Below are 20,267 nucleotides of genomic sequence, written 5' to 3'. Positions count from 1 at the left end.
TCTTAATAGTAGGCTTAGGTTTGCTCATATATTTATAGTAGTATGCAGTATCTATATATTTCATTTGTCAAAATATAATATCCATACCCATGCTCTTTCTCTAAAAAATATTTAGAGCCACTTTTATTGATTTTCAATTTCATGCTCTTCCACAAGAGCATAACACCACATCAATGCTCTTCACAAGACCTGCTCTTACACTATAAATAAAGACTGTACTGTATAATAACCTTACTAAAATCGATATATATATCAAAGATCGTCATTCACGCATCGTGCGTAGGTTGAACTAGTATTTATTAAAAGCTTAAATTTAAATCTACAAAATTTACATTATTAAATCCCATTTTTTCGCCCAATATACATACGCCTCTTTCCCTCCATCGGTCCTCCACAATCCCCAAAATCAGAATCTCGCTCAATCTCACTCCGCCGTCATCGCCGTTGGCGAGCGGTTCAGCTCATCCCCCGTCCGCTGATCTTCTCTTTCTTCTCTCCCCGCCACCAGCTTCGGTTTCTCTCTCCCATGCTTTCTTCTCTCCCCAAATCGAAGACCCTCTAAACATCACACAATCTAACTCATCTTTGTCCAGTAGTGTCGCCGCCGTTCGACCGACCTCCGATCTGGCGAGGAGCAGATTTGCTTCTATTGTGTTGCATTTTATTGAACCTCGCCCGCGCTCCTTTGTCACAACCTCGTCGTCGTGCCTCCTGCCTCGCCAGTTCCTTCTGCACTGCTCCACCGCACAGCTTCGCCGCTGTCCCTCTCGCCTGCACCTGCTTTGCTAGCCTCACGGTGGTGACTGATATGCTTTTTTTGTTTTTGTGTACTCGTAATTCATAGAACTTGTAAATGTTAGTACTTACTTTTATAGAGATGTAAAACTTATGTGGAAAGCTATTAATAATGTACTACTAATCTTCTCCAAAATGTTTGATTACAAACCCGTCCCACATCGAATGAGAGAGGAAGTTGGAAGGTGTATATAATTCATGTCCAATCCCAATTAGTTTGAGACCTTTTAGGAGTAACCCAAAATTAAATCAGTGCGTGCTTGACTCAAAGCGGACAATATCAAACTAATGGTGCGGTCGACGATTCTAATACAAAAGCCATCAAATTTTTACCCAATAGTATCTGCCTTTTTTTTGGCCAATGGAAAAATCTAGAGCTACACAGAAATAAAACTTGTTCCCTAAACGCTCACTAATGACTAGATTTGAACCAATTTCTTGCCATATATGAATTTGAACAAATTCTAAGTTGATTAATTGAATTGTCATTTCTATTTATAGCTAACTGGCATATGAAACAACACATAATCATATAGACAATATAATAAATTTTTTTAGTTACTGTTTTATATGAAACTGTGCATATTCTGAAATTGTAATTGTTTTTGTTAAAAAAAATAAAATAAAACAAAACCTCAGCTAATTCTAAAATTGATAAAAACAAATAAAAATACTGTTTGGTAGATATATTTGGAGGGAATGAAAATAACGAAAAGTAATCAATCAATTTTTAATTAAATTGTTTGTTTGCTGCACTAGTTCATCATGCAGTGAACCGACGTTGTAACAAAGCTATCGCGAATTTAATTCCACAATCAAAAACCCTAATCCCCATTTTAACATCTTCAACCTTCTTGCGACGCGATTCGTTGCGCCATTTTTCCAGGGACGTGAAAATTTGAAAATGGGGTCACTTGGAACATTTCACTGATCAACGGGAAGGTTCAGACTTAGGGTAATCGTGCGGAGAAAATGTACACTACGATACACTCGTAATTTTAATTTGAATGTGGCGTGCTGTGATTTCTGTTTTCTTAATGATCATCTGTTAATCCTAATGTAGGGTGGCGAAGTAATTGTTTTGGAGATGAGGAGCATCGAAAGGTTGCCTGAGACCACTCACAGCTCGGTGCGGTCCGGGGTCGTGATATGTGATTTGACGAGGATTGTTGAGGAGTTAGTTTTTAACAGCCTTGATGCAGGTGCTACTGAGGTAATATTTAGTTAAGTTGCTTAATTGGTGTGCCTACCAACTGGCTTCTGGTTATTAGGGAGGGACAGTTGGTCTGGAGTGAAAATGCAACATTGGATTTGATATTGCACTTGGAATGAAATTAGAAGATCTTCTGTTTTTACTGGGACTTTTGTTTTCTTTGTTAACATTTGAGGTATTTTCTCTTCAAAATGTCTTTGCTTCATGTCATCCTCTTTCAAGAACTGACTGTAATGGTTAGGTTTGGCTGTTGGATGTGCAAAGCAGGTTAAATGGAATTTGTTGCTAGAACAGTGGGTCATGGCCTTATAGTATCAACGCATACAATAGATATGGTTAGGAGCAGTAGGCATTGCTTTAAGGTGCAACAGTGGATTGATAATGGTTCTACTATATGTTGATTGGGGATGGGTTAACTCTGAATCATAACTGAGGTGTAGAAAGAAACTTGTTTGTCATGTTTGTTGTTGATGTTGTGTCTTTTTGTGCTCATATGTTATCAAGGGGAAGGGGTTAATCGACAATGGCGTGGAATAAGTCTTCTGGTGGGCCCTATATTATTGTAATTAGTGACCATATTTTCGATCCTCTTTTTTGATGGTTCGCTCTTGAATATTGACTCTGATTGCTTAACCAGGTTGCCGTGTCAGTAGGGGTTGGTAGCTCCTACCTCAAAGTGGTGGATAATGGTAAGTCCCATTTATTTTTTGGCTTCATTTCCTCTGAGGGCTATGAATGAATAGCAAATGAGTGCAAACTAGAAATAGGCAGAAAGAAAATGAAAGATGAAGTAGTGATTTTTTTTTCATTTCCTTTCTCTTGCACCCAAATATAACTAATATCGTGATAGGACCTCTAAGATTAAGGTGGTTTAATATATTTTCTCTATTCCTGAAGATTATTCTGCAATTCCTTCAGCTCAATATTTATCTTTTGTAGGATCTGGAATTACGCGGGATGGACTACTGCTATTAGGAGAACGATATGGTAAAATGGATAACATATGTATTCACATACTTTTTGTCTCTGCCTGCATCTGTGATTTTGCCCTAGTAAGTTTGTGTATGAAAACAAGGTTACATTTCAAAAAGAACTAGTGGTTATTGTGAAAGCTTAAGCCAATTTGTTAATTTGAGTGACTTTATTTTAGCTACATTTTCTGACATAATTATGTTAACTTTGTACTTGTATTTGGTATATGATTTAATGTCTTATTATCTTGTTTTAAATGAGTTAAGAAATAATGTAGATCTCAATATGGAAAAGAGTAGTTAATTGGATTCTTAGGTAATTCTGTTGCATAGTTGCTGATGAAAATACTGATTTGGCCCTGAGAGTTTGTCAAAGCTTGTTGCCCTTGCATTGGATGAGAAGTCAAGGGATCTTTGGATCATCTATGGAATCTTCACAAGGCTTCTTACTGTACCTGTGTCCCTTTATTTGACCATTTTTATCATTGCTTTGCAACAGTTACATCCAAAGTTGATTACTTGGCTCTGGATGCCAGTACTACTGAAAACCTTGACTATCATGGAGAAGCTCTGTGCTCGATTTCTGATGTTTCTCTGTTGGAGATTGTGACAAAAGCAAGAGGGAAATCAACTGGATACAAAAAGATACTGAAGGTACTGACTATCAAGCTGTTTTAGGTACAATGCATGTTTGCTAACACAAGTGCAACTGTTACTGTTTGTCTATGACTTGCTATTCTGTTGCAGAAAAGGAAGTGTGTGTTCATTGGAATCAATAATGACAGAGAAGAAGTGGGAACTACAGGTGTTCTTCTTATGGTTTATCACCATTAGCAGCTGAATTTATTTGTATCCACTGTGGGAAGTGAAATGCGTAACAATTTAAGTAGCAAATCTTTGATTGGTGAAAGATGAAATTTTAAAAACACACATCCTATGGGAAGGATGACTTTTACGTCGTATTCTGAATTGATTCTTTCTCTCACGAAATCTATTTAAAGCACAATCGCATTTTAAAACTCATTTCTATCTACCTCATCACGAATTTGAATAGACATGCTTATAGGGTTTAGATTAATGCTCTTGTTGCTTATTAAGAAAGCAATTATTCTATTTGTTTCCTCTGGACACATTTTTATAGGGTTTAGCCTTCTCAAAATTTAGTAACTAGGATTGGACACGCTAGTTTGTAGATTCTTCAAATTACAAATCCTGATTCTCTATGGTTAAGCCTGGATGTATAAATAATTTTTGATGTATTAGCCTTGTGCGACTGTCATTTGTTTAATCTACTATCTTGGCCTTCATTTTTTGCAGTCATATCTCATGATATATTTTACAATCAGCCTGTTCGAAGAAAACAGATGCAATCCAGGTTCATTTGGAAAATGAAATAATTTTTGAAGATTTAAAGTGTTAGCCTTATAGCAAATTTAGGGTTGGCTCATGACAGTTTTACAGCAGTATGGTGTGATAATGATTTGTGCCTCTGAAACTGTAGCCCCAAGAAGGTGCTGGATTCGATCAAAATGAGCGTGCTTCGAACTGCCCTTGTTCATGTTAATGTGTTCTTCAGAGTTGTTGATGTGGAAAGGTATCGTCGTTCTTATAACTATTATTTAAAACCGTTTTGTTCCTTGACAAGATTGTGTGGTGGGGCTGCTTCAATGCTGGAGCTTCCTTCTTCACCTCCTATTTAGAGTTCTCTAAGATCAATTACTTTATCCATTTGATGCAGCTTAGATGAGCTGCTTTGTGTTGGACCTTCAGCTTCCCCGTTACCAATACTTTCAACATATTTTGGCATTGGGAGTTCAGCTAGTTTCCACAAACTGGTTCTATCCAATAGAGAACTGAATCTTTCTGGGTATATATCTGAACCTCATGGAATCTTTTCTCCGAAGGTATGATTTCGTTCAGTTAGTTCTTACTTTTTAATTAATAGAGAAAAAAACTTCTTTTGATTGATGGTTGATTGATATTGCAGGCAATCCAGTATGTCTGTATCCATGTCTACTATTCCCTTCTAGAGTTGTTGTTTGGTGGAAGTAGTAATCTGAAGACGTCAAATTTTAGTCTTGTATTTCTTAAATTTTCTTTACAGACATCAATTCAAGACTTGTTTACAAGGGACCCATTCATAAGCTAGTGAATCAGTTGGCTGCTAAATTTGATATGTCCAGCCCCTGGCAGCTTACCACCAGTTCCCAAAGGATGAAGCAGAATAAGTACGACAAATGCCCAGCCTTTATTTTGAATCTACAATGCCCAACATCTTATTATGATATTATTGCTTCTGAGCGATTGAGGACCTCAGTTGAATTTAAGGTAGTCTTTGATCTGGTGTAGCATGATTAAGTTATGTTGGATGTGAAGTTTCTTGCATCTATTGCCTCTATAGAGTAAAACCGATTTGTTATTAACATGAGATGTGTTCATAGAGAAGCAAAAAAGATTCTATGGCATTATTCATGTTAAAATATCAGATTGACCAAGTGCTTGTCAGAGCTGATAAAGACTTAATGTGTAATTCCTATGATTCTTTCTGAGTAATCTGGATACTTCAACTTGTTCCTAGTCTCAACTTCATCTCTAGAAATGATTGTTTCAGTTAATTCTATTGTGTTAACTGTTGTTTCACTAGATTAATGGAATTAGTTGTTGTTTCACTAGATTACTAATGAAATGTATTTGAATTGTATGCCGACAATCTGATGATTTATTTTTTGTATTTGCTTCTCTGTAATAGGACTGGGCACCCGTTCTTACTTTCATAGAGGATGGTGTGATGCGTCTTTGGACAAAAAATACTTCTCATGGTAATTCACGAGACTATGTTGAAAACTTGTGTGCTAAAATGAATTTTGTTCTCCATGGTAGAGAGATTCAAGAACTGAACTAATATCCTAAGTCTCTGATACGAGTCTATGAGATATTCACGATAGGGAATTCTAAATTTGGTTTTTATCAAGTATGTTCTACCTGTCAGAAAGTCTTACAGTATTATATTTGAAAATAGCTGTTTTAGCCTTGTCTATCAAATTATCAGTGAAACATTTGAATGAGTGAGCAATACTGGTTATAGAAGCAATGGGTGACTTCTGTACCTTGGGCACCACCCCTGAGGAGTCTTCATTGTCATCGTTGTCTGCATTGGAAGAGCACTGTACTGATTTTGAGTCTTTAGGCTGTCGATTTCAATTTTCTTAAAATCACGAAAATGACAATTGATTTCTAATATTTTCCTATTTGAATCTAAAGATATGTTAGGTAATCCTGAAAGTGGAAAAAGAAGGTGCCAGACACAGACCAGCCTAGTTCCTGTTGATGTTTGCTCCACTCACTGGGATAAGCCATACGAAAACCACGATAACTCACTGGGTTTAGAAGAGACCACATTTGAATCTGGAAAGTCTTGCCGAAAAGTTCTTGGGTTTGAAAATTTTGAGTTAGAGGCAGATTTACTACCTGAAAATGACTACATAAGCCAAGCATGTGATGGATCTATGGTTGGTGAGACTATAAACCAAATTTCTCCTTGGTGTGTTTCCTCACCATTGCATGTGGCAAAAACATATGGTCGAAAGATGGATGACCTATCTTCAGCTTTAGGGTACATCTTACCTGCAACCAATGAGAATGTGGACAGCAGGTCAATAGCGAGTGGGGCTTCTATTGATTGTCATTATTTTGGTGATAATAGACATACTGATGAGGAATATGGCATATCATTTCTTAGAAGTTGCTCCTTTGACAAAAGCTTGATGAAAGAGAGAAGATCACCTTCAAAGGATGCGAGATTTGAATTTGGACGAGATGGCAGAGCTAAAAGAAGGCGGATTGATTGTTGTGATATCGTGGAAGATGATATCAATTCAGTGATGTTAGGAGGTGATGTTGAGTGCAGTGCTCTCCAACCATTTCAGTTTTCTCCAGTGACCAGACATGACATCGATGGAATGTTGGAGTCTCCTGGAAGGGATTCAGTGAAGTCATCTTTCCTAGGGGATAATCTACCTGACTCTGAGCAATTTTGGGAATCCACTTCTAGTTGGCATTCATTCCGATCTGGATGGTCTCCTCTAACTAGAAAGGAAACTGAGATCAAGTTTCTTGACAATAGTAATTATCCAATTGAGAAAACTTCAGTTGAAGGTCACTCTGGATTAGGAAAAGATATTTTACACAGATGTCCTATTCAAGGAGAAATTCTTGGAGATACAAAATATAATAGGCTGCAGCAGGATTGCTCCTTCACGAACCATTCCCCTGATGAGGAAATTGGTGAAAGTCAGTTGGATTTTGAGAATTTGTTCTCTTTAAAGCCTTTCAAGAGATTCACAGATGCATACTGGTCACTGTCACCCGTTCACTGTGAAGAAAGTCTCAAGAATTTTACAGAGGCACCATCAGATGACACTTCTCCAGATGAGTGTGAACATGGAATGCACAATTGTACGAATCAGGGGACACTGCTCAACAAAAAAATGTGCTTCTCAAAAAGCCATCCAGCTCCACCATATTACTCGACCAAGAGAGGATTTCTGGATTTGACTGACACCACCTCCCTGTCTGCAATAAAATCACCTGAGAGCATCTTTGGCAGATATTCCTCCATAGGTTTGCTCTAAAGACCAACTCTTATTTATTAACTCAATATCCTAATTTGAAGTATGTACCAGAAAGTAAAAAAAAATACTGAATTGTGCAGCGGCTGGAGAATTTAGCAATGAACAACTTCATGTAGAAGACATGAGCTTTAAATGTTCAGATAAACCTGATGGTCAATTCTACTTGTCGCCAAGGGGAAAGCAAGTCATGGATTGCACAGCTTCTAAAAGGTCATAAATGCTTTGGGCTTTGTTCCAAACATTTTAGTGGAAATTAAGCTCTCAATCTATTTTTTTTCTGCTTGCAGATCAGTGCTTGAAATAAAACCTGAAAGCACATCAGTTCAGAAAAAAGGAAAAAAAGAAGAGGAATTTACCAACATTGAGCCTGTTGAGAGTAAGTGTCTTCTTTATACTAAGAACAACTAGGTGGAGATCACGTCCCTTTTCTGTAATTCTGCTTTCAATAATAATTTTAAAACTAGAGTAGAACCTACCTCTGTACTACTCAGATAACAGCGTCCATCCTGCAGGTTGTCTTGCAGGTAAAAGAACTGTTGAAAATTACTATTTTATCACTATAATACGTATATATATGTGTATAATATTATGTTAATTACTACTGTTTTGAAATTTCTAACATTAAATCAATTTTACTAGAGAAAAAAATCACATTTTTTATATGGTTCTTTTAACGTGCATATCAACATATATTGATATGCTTACTGACTTAATTATTACTCCATGTTTCATCTGTTTGAAAAACACAATGAATAATTTGACCTTGAACAACTTTTCAAATTAGTACTATATGATTAAAACATGTTTATAAGCATTTTACAACACCTTATTTTCTTTCCAGGTTTTTGAATTTGAATTGGTTTCCCAACATAAATATGATACTTTTTCTTCTACTAACATATACTATTACATGGTTACGTGCATGATGTCCCATAAAATACAATCAAATTCTATTCGTCAGGTCTCGGTTCGAAAGAAATTGAGGATTCTTTAGACTCCAGGTGGAAATGGAGAAATTGTAGTTTGGCCACTGCAGTTGAGTAACTTTATTATTTGTCAATTTATGAATAATTCGTTAAGTTTCAGGCTCTTCTATGTCTGATTTCCGGAAATGAGATTTAATTTTTCCTACAGGGTAATAGCAGCTCAGACATTAAAAGAAATCAGGACGGGATCCTCAACATCTTCTCTGATTCCTTGCAACTTGATGGCGTCTCCTTGGTTCCTAAATCAGTTGAGAGGGCTTGCCTTGAGAATGCTAAAGTTCTCGATCAGGTGGATAAGAAATTCATTGCAATTGTGGCTGGAAAAACCCTTGCTATAATTGATCAGGTTGTTGCCTTCTTATCACCATTGTTGAAAAATTTCCTTTATGTAGATGTCTTTTTCTGCATGTGATTATTTAATTTTCCTTTTCTTTTCAACTCTATTAATGTTTAGTTTCCTTATTCTTTTCAGAATTCCCCTCCCTGTTGCTTTTGCAATATTAGTTGAGTTTCAAATAATTTACATGATCATGATTAATTCGTAGGACTTGAGAGTTGAGTCGAAATTCCCCTCCCTGTTACTTTTTTTTTTTCATAATCATGATTGATTCGTAGGACTTGAGTCAAAGGCCAATCTATTAATTGGTTCTACATTCAAGGATGATTGGGGCAAGATTGGTATCTCAGAGGATTTGGTTACACATAGTCATCCTTAGTATATATTGCATTAAGAATTATATTAAGCATGGAAACTAGAAATAACATGTTTTGTGCAAAATAGACATACATAAGGCTTCACCTGAGCAATTTCGAAACTAAAATAGAACTGACAGAACTTTTGCTGGTTGACAGCATGCTGCTGATGAAAGAATTAAACTGGAGGAATTACGAAGTAAGGTAACCTTGTTTGCTCATTTAAGGTGTTAAAAGATTCTTCTTGGGGAATATTAGCATGTCCGACTCATTCTTTGAAAATATCAGGTATTATCGGGAGAAATGAAAACTATCAAGTATCTGGATTCTGAGCATGAACTAGTATGTAATTTTCATCACCGGATGTCATCATGATTTCTTCAGATTAATCTTAAAGTACTTCTGGTATTGACTGATTGACTCTAATGTTTATACAGGTCTTGCCTGAAATTGGTTATCAATTACTTCACAATTATGCAGAACAAATTCAAACTTGGGGTTGGATTTGCAATATACATTCTCAGGACTCAAATTCCTTTACAAAGTAATAACTAAAGCATCCATCAAACGCTTTATATGTTTTAACTGCACATACCTATATGCAGTGAGGATGTGGTGCCCTTAGCCTATGACAGACTATATTCACCCTGTTATGGTCTTTTCAATGCAGACATTTAGATTCTCTACACAGGCAGCCTACAGTTATCAAACTTCTCGCGGTAGAGCTCCATTTATTTATCGGTATCTCAAATTTGGCATTTTTTCTTGTCTTCACACTTTGTCATCTTTTATAGTCAACTTCCAGTTATGTTTGTTTGCTGAATGTATTCAGGGTTTAGATGCTTGAGAACTTAAGAACTTTTTTTACAGGAACATTATGTAAAATGTTGAAAATTTTGTTTAGACATGCAAACCTGATGAGAAAATAGTTGCATTTATTCCACGTAAAAATTGGCCTGCTATTTTTTACTGTGGAATAACTTAGGTCTCTATGGTGTAGCCGTTTTTACAATGTTCCAGAAAGTGGATATTATTTTGATGGATATTATTGCAGCCATGGTTTGATTTTCTTGCTGATAAGGATATAATTATGAAACAAGTGTTTGTGATGTTGATTGAGGAATTGAACATAGGGGTGCTGGGTTGTGTTAGTGTGCTAACTACTTTACAATAATAACTAATAACTTTCAATTCTGTGTACTAAAATTATCAACACAAAGACATAATTATATCAATACAACATGTAAATTTAAATATCAACACAAAGACATAAGTTTATCAACACAATAAGATTGATAAATTTATGCCTTTGTGTTGATATTTTTAACATATAAAACTGATATTAGTTATAGTTAACTTAGTATATTATCACACACCTAGGGGTGCTTAAGAATGAGATCTATTAAGTTTCCTCAAGACTCAAATTTGTATATTTGAATAGTATCCTAATGCACTGGAATTTAAACCCTGAATTTCATTTTTTAGGTTTTGATCCACAGTGGATTTAAATCCATTTGGATATGGTATTATTTGAAATTGTAAATAGGAAGCAGGAAAAATAAAGAACCTCTGTTACATTCCCCTGGGTTCCACTTTGAAACTCCCGATGAGAGCATGATACACTGGGCACAATCTTGTGTCATACTCATGTTGCTTCTATCCCATTTTCTTCCAGAGTCAAGTTCCAACTATTCTTGCTAAAAGCTTGAATTTGATTCAGGTGCCTTGCATTTTGGGTGTGGTTTTAAATGATATTGATCTCCTAGAGTTCCTTCAACAGGTAACATTGTTTAATACCTTTGTCTCTTTTGCTGCTTTAATGCTATTTCACTTCCCTTCGTCTCTCTAAAACTTAGTTTGACCTGTGTTCCTCATGCTGCAGCTTGCTGACACAGATGGGTCATCAACCATACCCCCATCCGTTCACCGTGTCCTTAACAGCAAAGCATGCAGGGGTAACGTCAAGCATCTAGAAGTCTACTTAGCCTTAACTTTCTCACCATACATCTAGTTTCCGACTTCAATAAGTAGTACCTTTATGCAGGGGCGATTATGTTTGGAGATACATTGCTGCCTTCAGAATGTTCCCTCATTGTCGACGAGCTGAAACAGACTTCACTTTGTTTCCAGGTAAGCTGATGCTAAAACTGAAACTCGGGTTTGTCACCTTGTTTAGTTTTTATTACATATTAGATCCCGCTGCTTTCCAGTGTGCTCACGGCCGACCAACAACCGTCCCTCTTGTCAATCTCGAAATCTTGCATAACAAAGTTGCGAGGCTTGGTATAGACGCATCCTGCTGGCATGGCTTACGGCAACATAAAGTCAGTTTAAAGCGTATGTCTCAGCGACTAAGATCTGCTGTATCCTAAACCGCTCAATATCCATCCTCTTATGTGTTGATAAAATGAGGTTTACAAATTTGTTTAAGAGCCATCCGCAATATCCATGTTGTAATTGTATTGTATATTAGACAAATTCAAAACGGTGAAAAGAGAAAAGGTATTTCCACAACTAACTGAATTCAAGGTCTGACCAATTTGTGTGTATACTTGGTCACATTTTCTTTAGAACAAAAAATATCCCCGAAAATAAAAATACTACTCTTTTACCAAAAAGCCATACAAATAACACTTGATTATTCATTACATATTAATCCTATTAAATAACAGTTGTTGCTAATTACTATTAATAATAGTTACAAGTCTTATATATGAGAGACTTGAGGAATGGTTTGTTAAAGAATGTATAGAGTTGATGCGGAAATGCAAAGATTGATAAAATCCTAGTTCACAGTCGTCGTCAAATTGACGAGCATTGGCGGAGGCAAACTAAAGTATAGGGCCATGCATGCCCCCCATAACTTATGTATGTGATACATATGTTTAGTAGTATAATTATTATACCCGTATAAGGTTTAAGAGATTGATACTTGCTGGCCCAATTTTTTTTTTTCATATTTAATAATATTGTCTCCTTTTTTTTTTCTTTATATTTTTTCTCAAGATTTTAAATGAGAGTATTATTTTATATTTCGACTTAATCAGTAAAAATTGGACATGATAATTGTTTTGAATAAGATCTACTTGTATAATATTGAAAAGAGTTGGTGATCAATTGTTAATTAATTACTAATCTCAAATTAAGATCAATTTTAGTCATTAGACTAAGAGATTTTATGGTTAAAATAATGTTAAGTGGATTATATTTTAAATTTAAATAATCATTAAATAAACTTAAAGAGTATTAATATAACTTATACTATATTGTAGTTAAAACTAACTATTTTCTCTCTTTAAAATCATTTTAAAATTTAAAATTTACATAACTCTCTCGATATAAGTTATTTTTTCGTAAAAAATATATCAAAATAAATGTAATTTTATAAGGATTCTAACGAGATCTCAATTTCATATGTTACGACGATGATAAGATGACGAAATTTTATTTTTATTTCAATTTTTGTATATGTTGAAACCTAAGACTTTATATCAATAAATGCATAAAAAATTTCAATATAATGCATGCACAATATCAATCTGTATTGACATTTTTGGGTACTTGTGTTATAATTATCATGTCATTGTGTTGATATTTGTACTACATTATATTGATATAGAAAAAGTCATTTAAATTATTATTAACATATTGAGTATCTTATCCTTTTGTTAATATTTTGTCTACTATTTATTGAAATCTGTGAGCTTTAATCTCATTCACTCATTTTAATATCTAATGGTGTAGGATTAGTCTTAGTTGTGGATTGGAGTATTGTATATTTTAACATGAGTACGTGACCCTTGAAAAATTATTCATCGATTATATACTAATTAAATGTGTAAATAAATTATACTCTATATAATTTTAACGATTATATACTATTAAATATGTAAATAAATTATACTCTATAATTTTACTTTTAATTAAAAATTATGTTATTTATTCTTAAAAAATGATTTAAGTAGGCAAATTCAAAGTATATAGTGCAGAGTTGTGATCAATATCGAACAAATTTTAAAGACCGAACTAGAGATCAAATTAGGGCTATTAGATCTAGTTTTATGATGAGATGCGCTGTTGTGTCGGTTTTCATTACAAACTCATTTTACTTCATTCTAGTAGGTTTAATTACTGTATTCCGATGCGTAATACCTTGAAACTGCAGTATGTTTTCCATATGTTTTGTAATGATTCAACACATGCTTCATTCGAATTCATTGAACTAGGTTTTTACTTCGCGTAGATTTTAGGGTCAGTATCCCCATTTTAAAATCCATTTACTACATGCTCAAAAGCGTATACTCCATTTGATAGGATAAATTAGTATTCCCTCCGTTCCATAGTAATGGAGGCAAAATTTTTCGGCACAGAGATTAAGAAAAATTGTGTTAGGTGAGTTAAGTAAAAAGAGAATAAAGTGGAAAATGAAAAAGGTAGAGAGATGAAGATAGAAAAAAGTAAGAGAGAGTAAAGTAGGTGTGGAAAAATGTGTTGACTTTTACTAAAAAGAGAAATGACTCTATTACTATGGAACGGACGGAAATGGAAAAACGCCCCTATTACTATGGAACGGAGGGGTACCTTTCTATTAGAAATGATTCCTTCCGTCTTGACATGTTAACCCTTAACATAACAAAAATTAAATTTAACTGACTATATAATAGAAAAGATCAGCACATACAAATATTACTATGAAGTAAAGTATCTGAACTAAGATATATCGTCATCAGGTTGCGAACTTTGGAGTATTAATAGTTATCCTTTTATATAGAAAACATACAATAGTAAAAAATATGATTTCTATACAAGACTACTACACTACTAATATACTTAATAATTTTGGCAAACTAAATAAGGATAATTTAGTAATTAACTTGATATTTAGCGTATAATAATCTAGAAGAATACGACACTCATGATCGCACTAGTAGTTAATTAAGACGTGTGTAATTACCTTCTCCGTAAGAAGTATAATTCACTACTAAAAATAGTTGACATTAAATATGACAATACTTTAAGGACATACTGAAATAACAAATTGAGCCGATTAACAATGGACGCGAGTATGAACATTAAACAACAAAATCTTTTCATTGGTTGTGGATCCCAATCCAATCCACATGCCGTGAATATTTTTTGTTTCTCATCCAATTATTTTATATTTAATCACTTCATCATTCAAACAACTACTTCTAACCTCACAAAAATAGAAACTGAGCTTTTTCAGTGATCGATCGATCGATCTCAAGCAAATGGCAAGCATAGTCCCGTACGCGATCGCCGCGATAGCGGTTTTAGCGGCGGCGCTCCTCTACCGCCTGGAGACGTTCGAGGCGGTGGCGCTTCCAGAGCACGAGCTGGCTCGGATGGCAGCGCCGCCGCTGGTGGTGCCGAATCGAAACGGCAAAGTGCTGCGGGGTTCAGAGAGGATCGGAGAGGGGAAGCTGGTGGGCCCCGAGGATATAGCGTGTGACCCCAAAACCGGCCTCATCTACACCGGCGGCGCGGACGGGTGGATCAGCAAGGTGGCTTTCAAGGACTCCGCCGCCGAGTCAGCGGTGGAGAAGTGGGTCAACACGGGAGGCAGGCCTCTCGGGATCGTTCATGGGGCCCACGGTGAAGTGGTTGTCGCTGATGCTTACAAGGTCACTCTCTTAACTGATTTTTTTAATTTGGACTTTAATGCCACGTGGCATTTGTCGTATCCAATCAATCGTTGACACCAAGGCTTTAATTACAACAACGATTAGTTTGATGTCGCAATCACCTCCTTCCTACTGTGTTACTAAAAGTGTTTTTCTTAATAGACCATAAATTGCTAGTACTATAAGTATAATAGTTAAATATTATTTTACTACCAGTATTTATTAAAGTAAGCCTGTGTATGGTTGGATCTCTCACATCAGCATGGAATTTAAGAGATGTGAATTAGAGAAATTAGTGAAATATAAAACTCTTTTTTATCAATTAATTTTATAACGATTTGTGAGTACCGTGTGTTATTAGAATATGGTTTATTTATGATACAGACTATACCATACAAATCAATCGTGAAATGTAATGATATACTAGTAATATATTCTAAAAATATCAAAATGAGTTATTTAATAATGAATATATAGATATTAGTATGATATTAGTTATTGTTCTTTAATTTTGCCTCCGTCACAAGGTATGTACTCCGTAATATTTTTTTTTGAACATGAGAATTAAAAAAAAGAAAGTGTTTAGTAAATTGAAAGTAGTAGGAGTTATATTTAGTGAATTAAGTAGAAAAGAAATAAAATATTAAAAAATCAATAAATTATTTATGTTAGGATAAGAAAGTAGCATTGTCATATGTGTAACTACACGTTTGTTATTCTAGCACGAAAATAAGTCCACTACATAATTACTTAATCACTTGATAATTAATACTGGTGGTCATGAAACATATGATATGAATTTTGTCCTTTTGTTTTATGTTTATTATCTACAAAATTCCAATTGAGCGGCTGCAATCCTGCCTGACTTGAACAAAATGTTCTAATCTGAATTAAAACAGATTAAAATAAGAATTTTATCATTTTTTAAAAATGAATGATATCTTAATCTTCAAATTTGGAGTTTGATTCGATTTAAACAGATTTTTTGAAAGGTAAACATTGAAAAGTTCTCAATTATATCCGCCGCTGTAATTGCAGGGGCTACTAAACATAAGCAAAGATGGTGTAATACAATTGTTAACCGATGAGGCCGAAGGTCTCAAATTCAAGCTTACCGATGCTGTCGATATCAGCCCTGATGGTACGCTCTACTTCACCGATGCCTCCTCCAAATACAGCATCGAACACGCTTTCCTCGACATGATGGACGGTAGACCCCACGGCAGATTCTTGAGCTACGATCCATCAACAAAGCAAACAACAGTTCTCTTGAAAGACCTCTACTTCGCTAACGGCGTCGCCCTCTCCCATGATCAAACTTTCGTCATCGTCTGCGAAACTGCAATGTCAGTCTCTCTCCTTCCTCCTATTGTTTTACTCCGTCTGTCCACTATTTAAAGAGACATTTTGAGAACGAGTTTTTAAGAAATTATTTGACTTTGGAAAGAAAAGTGAGTGTAAAATATGAGTGAAATGTTTTATAATGGATTGTGAGCGTAAAATGTGAGTCTCATGTTTTATAATGGATTGTGAGTGGAAAATGTTAGTAGAATATAGGGCCACGTACTAAAAGTGGAAAAAAATAAATGGATCTTTAAATAGTGGAAAGAGGGAGTATTTGAGTATCAAATCCAACCCCCGCTTAAGTTCAATGCAGGTTGAGGTGCAAGAAGTACTACATTCAAGGCCCCCGGGCAGGGTCAGTTGAAATGTTCGTTGAGAATCTGCCCGGGCTGCCCGACAACATCCGATACGACGGCAACGGCCTTTATTGGATTGCACTTGGCGCGGTAATTAATTAATACTAGTATATTATTATTTACACGATGAAATAAATTGACGGTTTAATTAATATTTTGATTTGGATAGGATCCGGGTTTATTAAAGATGCTACAGCGATATCCATGGGTTCGGAAGACGATGGCGATGCTAGACAAGTATGTAGGGCGGCCTAAGACGGAGAAAAACGGAGGGAGTGTTGCGGTTGATTTGGAGGGAAAAGTGATTGCACATTACTATGATGCAGAGGTTTCATATGTTACAAGCTGCAACAAGATTGCTCAATATTTATACTGTGGTTCATTGTTTTCGTCCTACATTACTCGACTCGACCTGACTCGATATCCCGCCACTGCCACTGCCACTGCTTCGTCGTGAGATCTTCAGAGGTATATATAACAGAGCATGTATGTTGCTACTTTGTACAACCATGTTATTTTAGTTTTGAGTTCAAGGGCTGCCTGCATTCAGCTTCATGAAAATATAGTATTATACCCACTGATTATATTCCAAAGGCTTGAATAATAGTAGTAACTCATAAATACCTATTGTCTCTCTTAAATTTATTTTCCTCAATTTTTCCTAACTACAAAGAATGTGCTTAATAGTACACAGATTAGAAACTGCCGAGGCTGAAAATTTAGATCTACATCATCTATCCCACTATTTATTTTTGTTTTGTGTATTTGTTTTATTGTATTTAATAGTACAAGTGCTCCAGAAAGAAGCATTATTTGCTAATTGAAATTCATATTAGCAAATACTTCTTCCGTCCTTACACATTAGTATTCTTTTTCTATTTTAGTTAATTCATAAAAATTAGTAAACTTTCTTTTTTGGCAACTTTTATGAGGTGAACTTCATTCACCACTAAAAATAAACACTATTCTACTTTATCAGTTTAAGTTCCTATTTTTATGATAGAGTAGCATAGGGGGTGTTATATTGCTAACTATTTAAATTGCTAACTCTGCTAACTCATCAATATAGTATATTAAAAATATCAACATATTGACATCAAAATGTCAACACATAATATTAACACATTATATTGAAGTTCAACAAAATTATGTGTTGACATTTTAATGTCATCGTGTTGACATTTTTAATACACTATATTGATGAGTTAGCAAGTTAGCAACTTAAGAAAGTTAGCAATTGATCACACCCCAAATATCATACATCTAAGATTTTCATAGAGAATAAATATATAAAGTTACTAAATTTATACTAATAAAATAAACTGCTCTATATTAAAAGATTAAAAATTTCATTATTATCACACCTAGCTAGATGTTATATTCATCCAACAACTATCGAAAATAAAGTCACCCCTCAATTGTTCATAGTTCAATTCCTGATTTAAGTGTGTCATCTTTGCACAAGGACATGGTAATCTTCTTTGTATCATTCTATTTTATTAGATGTCCCTGAAAAGAGTCAATTGTCTACAGTCCATAATCAATTCAACTCGAAACCTAGATGAGCTCGAACAGTCCGATAATTTTAAAGAGCTATTTTGGAAATTTATAGTAAAAAAAAATCACAACTCGAATAACCTTAAATCAAATAGCCTATAACCCAATAGTAAAGACTCGAAACTAACCCTAGCCACAAAGGATTGGCCCGAAACGAGTTAATTCTCATATTTAATTTTAATTTTTCATTATTTTTCAAAGTTTTTACATACTAGTAAAATATTATTTTTTAAATATATTTTGTGAATAAATGTATTCTCATATCCGTATTAGTATTAGTTCTGAGTTGAAATAATATCCATTTGTATGAGGGGTGATCAATTGCTAACTTAACTTTTAATTGCTAACTACAATTAATTTAGAACCATAAGATCGGTAGAAATCTAGTGGTCTATAAATTGCTATGTGTAATTTTGTTTAATTTATTATTTAAATTTAAAAAGATAAGAAAACTACCAAAATTAGGGTTTTAGATCAAAACGTCAATATGTATTAAACATAGCAATACAATTCATTGAATATGTCAACACAATTTAGTATTGACATTGTATATGTATTATATTGACATGATAGCTACATTGACATCTAGCTGAATCTTGAAAAATACGAAAATTCAAAAAAAAATTCAAATTTTGACATCGGAACATATGGAAGTGATATCTCGTTGAAATCCTTATAAAATTATCTTTTATGTTGTGTAAAAAAAATAATTTAAATTGAGTTAGTTAAAGTTATTTAAAGTTTTGAGATATCTTTTGAAAGTTAGTTATAACTAACTTTTGGTCAATTGACATTAATACCCCTACCCCTAATTGACATTTTCCATGCATTGTATTGATACTTATTGGTGAATGATTTTGTGCTTTAGTTTCATGATCCAATGCCTATTAGTATTTAGTTGTAGCTAACAATTTAGTAATGGGCTAGCAATATAACACACCCCATTTATATGTGTATTTATTATAAAATTTAAATTATTTATTGAAATATAGTATTTAAAAAAAATTATAAACAAATATTTTGAGCTCAATAGGCCTGTCAGGTTAGCCCAAACTTGAAATTTTAGGGTTATGTACTTTGAATATATATAACTGAAAAAATTATAATACCAATTGCGGCATACCTGAATAATCCGACAAGTCAAATAGGTTAGCCTGAATCCAAACATGTTGACACGTTAACGTCCCCAATCAATCATATATAGATTAAATAAACTCCAACAACTATATAATACTCCATTTCTCCTAAAAAAGTAGACTAGTTTACTATTTGGGCGGTACCCCAAAATTAGACCAAGTTTAAGTATGCAAAGTTTTAAATCAATAACACACACTAATGTTATAGACCCCACAATCCGCTAATAATACTTTCACTACCTCTTATCTCTCTCTTACTTTTTCTCACATCTCTCTTACTTTACTAATTGCATATTAAAAATTGTATGATATCATTTACAAGTTTATAAATAAAATAAATAAATAAAAAAGCCGCTCCTCAAGGCTCAGTTAAATAAATTGATCCAAGGTCCATCATACTTATATTGAATGGATTAAATATATTCAAATTACTATTATGAAAAGAAAAGCCGCCACTCAATTGTCCACAATCCATTATATATTGTATGGATTAAATAAATTGGTCAAACTTATAGATTCCTAAATAAATTCCAACAACTATTATAAAAAAAAAAGAAGCCGCCCTATAATCCATCTTGTATAGTATGGATTTTAAAAATTTGGCACATAATCCATCATATACTGTATGGATTAAATAAATTACAACAACTATTATAAAAGAAAAGCCGCCCCTTATTAGTCCATACTCCATCATAAATTGTATGGATTAAATAAATTGGTCAAATTTTACATAATATTATGCAACTAGATACCTGTCTGGTCAAATATGCAATCTAGGAAAGTCGACTAAAATCTCTTAATATATTTTGCACTTTTTATTGTCATATGAATTGGAGAATCTGCTTCTCTCAAGCATGTGACGCAAGGAGGAAAATGACACCCACATATATAAAGTTCATGCTTTTGTTCGAAAATCAAATTTGAGTACTCTATTTGTTTC

General features: G+C 34.2%; 2 protein-coding genes and 1 non-coding gene across 13 annotated transcripts; 2 read left to right on the top strand and 1 right to left on the bottom strand.

Annotated features, from left to right (window-relative positions):
* The first annotated feature begins 1,581 nt into the window (after window positions 1-1,581).
* Window positions 1,582-11,803, top strand: LOC125215864 (DNA mismatch repair protein MLH3). Of its 11 annotated transcripts, none has more exons than XM_048117436.1 (25): window positions 1,582-1,769; window positions 1,859-2,008; window positions 2,646-2,697; window positions 2,948-2,995; window positions 3,479-3,633; window positions 3,727-3,784; window positions 4,297-4,354; window positions 4,481-4,573; window positions 4,718-4,883; window positions 4,967-4,982; window positions 5,084-5,307; window positions 5,729-5,798; window positions 6,241-7,599; window positions 7,691-7,820; window positions 7,898-7,986; window positions 8,572-8,645; window positions 8,745-8,942; window positions 9,449-9,493; window positions 9,578-9,631; window positions 9,727-9,833; window positions 9,960-10,008; window positions 11,010-11,069; window positions 11,172-11,244; window positions 11,321-11,419; window positions 11,500-11,803. In XM_048117436.1, the coding sequence occupies exons 2-25, from the start codon at window positions 1,883-1,885 to the stop codon at window positions 11,553-11,555; spliced, it is 3,459 nt and encodes a 1,152-aa protein (XP_047973393.1). In that variant the 5' UTR covers window positions 1,582-1,769; window positions 1,859-1,882; the 3' UTR covers window positions 11,556-11,803. The 11 variants fall into 11 exon arrangements, 7 of the variants coding, with proteins under 7 accessions (XP_047973393.1, XP_047973394.1, XP_047973391.1 ...); XM_048117434.1 differs by having other exon boundaries at window positions 1,586-1,750; window positions 11,334-11,419; XM_048117433.1 differs by having other exon boundaries at window positions 1,586-1,769; window positions 11,334-11,419.
* A 2,651-nt stretch (window positions 11,804-14,454) lies between these two features.
* On the top strand, window positions 14,455-17,257 carry LOC125212181 (protein STRICTOSIDINE SYNTHASE-LIKE 5-like). The gene is made up of 4 exons (XM_048112276.1): window positions 14,455-14,934; window positions 15,973-16,280; window positions 16,592-16,724; window positions 16,804-17,257. The coding sequence occupies exons 1-4, from the start codon at window positions 14,542-14,544 to the stop codon at window positions 17,089-17,091; spliced, it is 1,122 nt and encodes a 373-aa protein (XP_047968233.1). The 5' UTR covers window positions 14,455-14,541; the 3' UTR covers window positions 17,092-17,257.
* Window positions 17,258-18,052: 795 nt separating this feature from the next.
* On the bottom strand, window positions 18,053-18,155 carry LOC125217315. The gene has a single exon (XR_007175727.1). It is a non-coding gene; the product is annotated as a U6 spliceosomal RNA (small nuclear RNA).
* Between the last annotated feature and the right edge of the window lie 2,112 nt (window positions 18,156-20,267).

The sequence above is a fragment of the Salvia hispanica genome, chromosome 3, assembly GCF_023119035.1.
Source record: "Salvia hispanica cultivar TCC Black 2014 chromosome 3, UniMelb_Shisp_WGS_1.0, whole genome shotgun sequence".
Lineage (NCBI taxonomy): Eukaryota > Viridiplantae > Streptophyta > Magnoliopsida > Lamiales > Lamiaceae > Salvia > Salvia hispanica.
Note: the sequence above shows the minus strand (reverse complement) of the source record. Positions and strands in the feature narration are given on the sequence as shown.

Excerpts from the sequence above, each read along its gene's own strand:
- LOC125215864 (XM_048117434.1), top strand. The coding sequence starts at position 1,883 with ATGAGGAGCATCGAAAGGTTGCCTGAGACCACTCACAGCTCGGTGCGG. Across the intron at positions 2,698-2,947 it reads CCTCAAAGTGGTGGATAATG|GATCTGGAATTACGCGGGAT; the intron begins GTAAGTCCCATT and ends TATCTTTTGTAG. Across the intron at positions 7,821-7,897 it reads GATTGCACAGCTTCTAAAAG|ATCAGTGCTTGAAATAAAAC; the intron begins GTCATAAATGCT and ends TTCTGCTTGCAG.
- LOC125212181 (XM_048112276.1), top strand. The coding sequence starts at position 14,542 with ATGGCAAGCATAGTCCCGTACGCGATCGCCGCGATAGCGGTTTTAGCG. Across the intron at positions 16,281-16,591 it reads ATCGTCTGCGAAACTGCAAT|GTTGAGGTGCAAGAAGTACT; the intron begins GTCAGTCTCTCT and ends AGTTCAATGCAG. Across the intron at positions 16,725-16,803 it reads ATTGGATTGCACTTGGCGCG|GATCCGGGTTTATTAAAGAT; the intron begins GTAATTAATTAA and ends TGATTTGGATAG.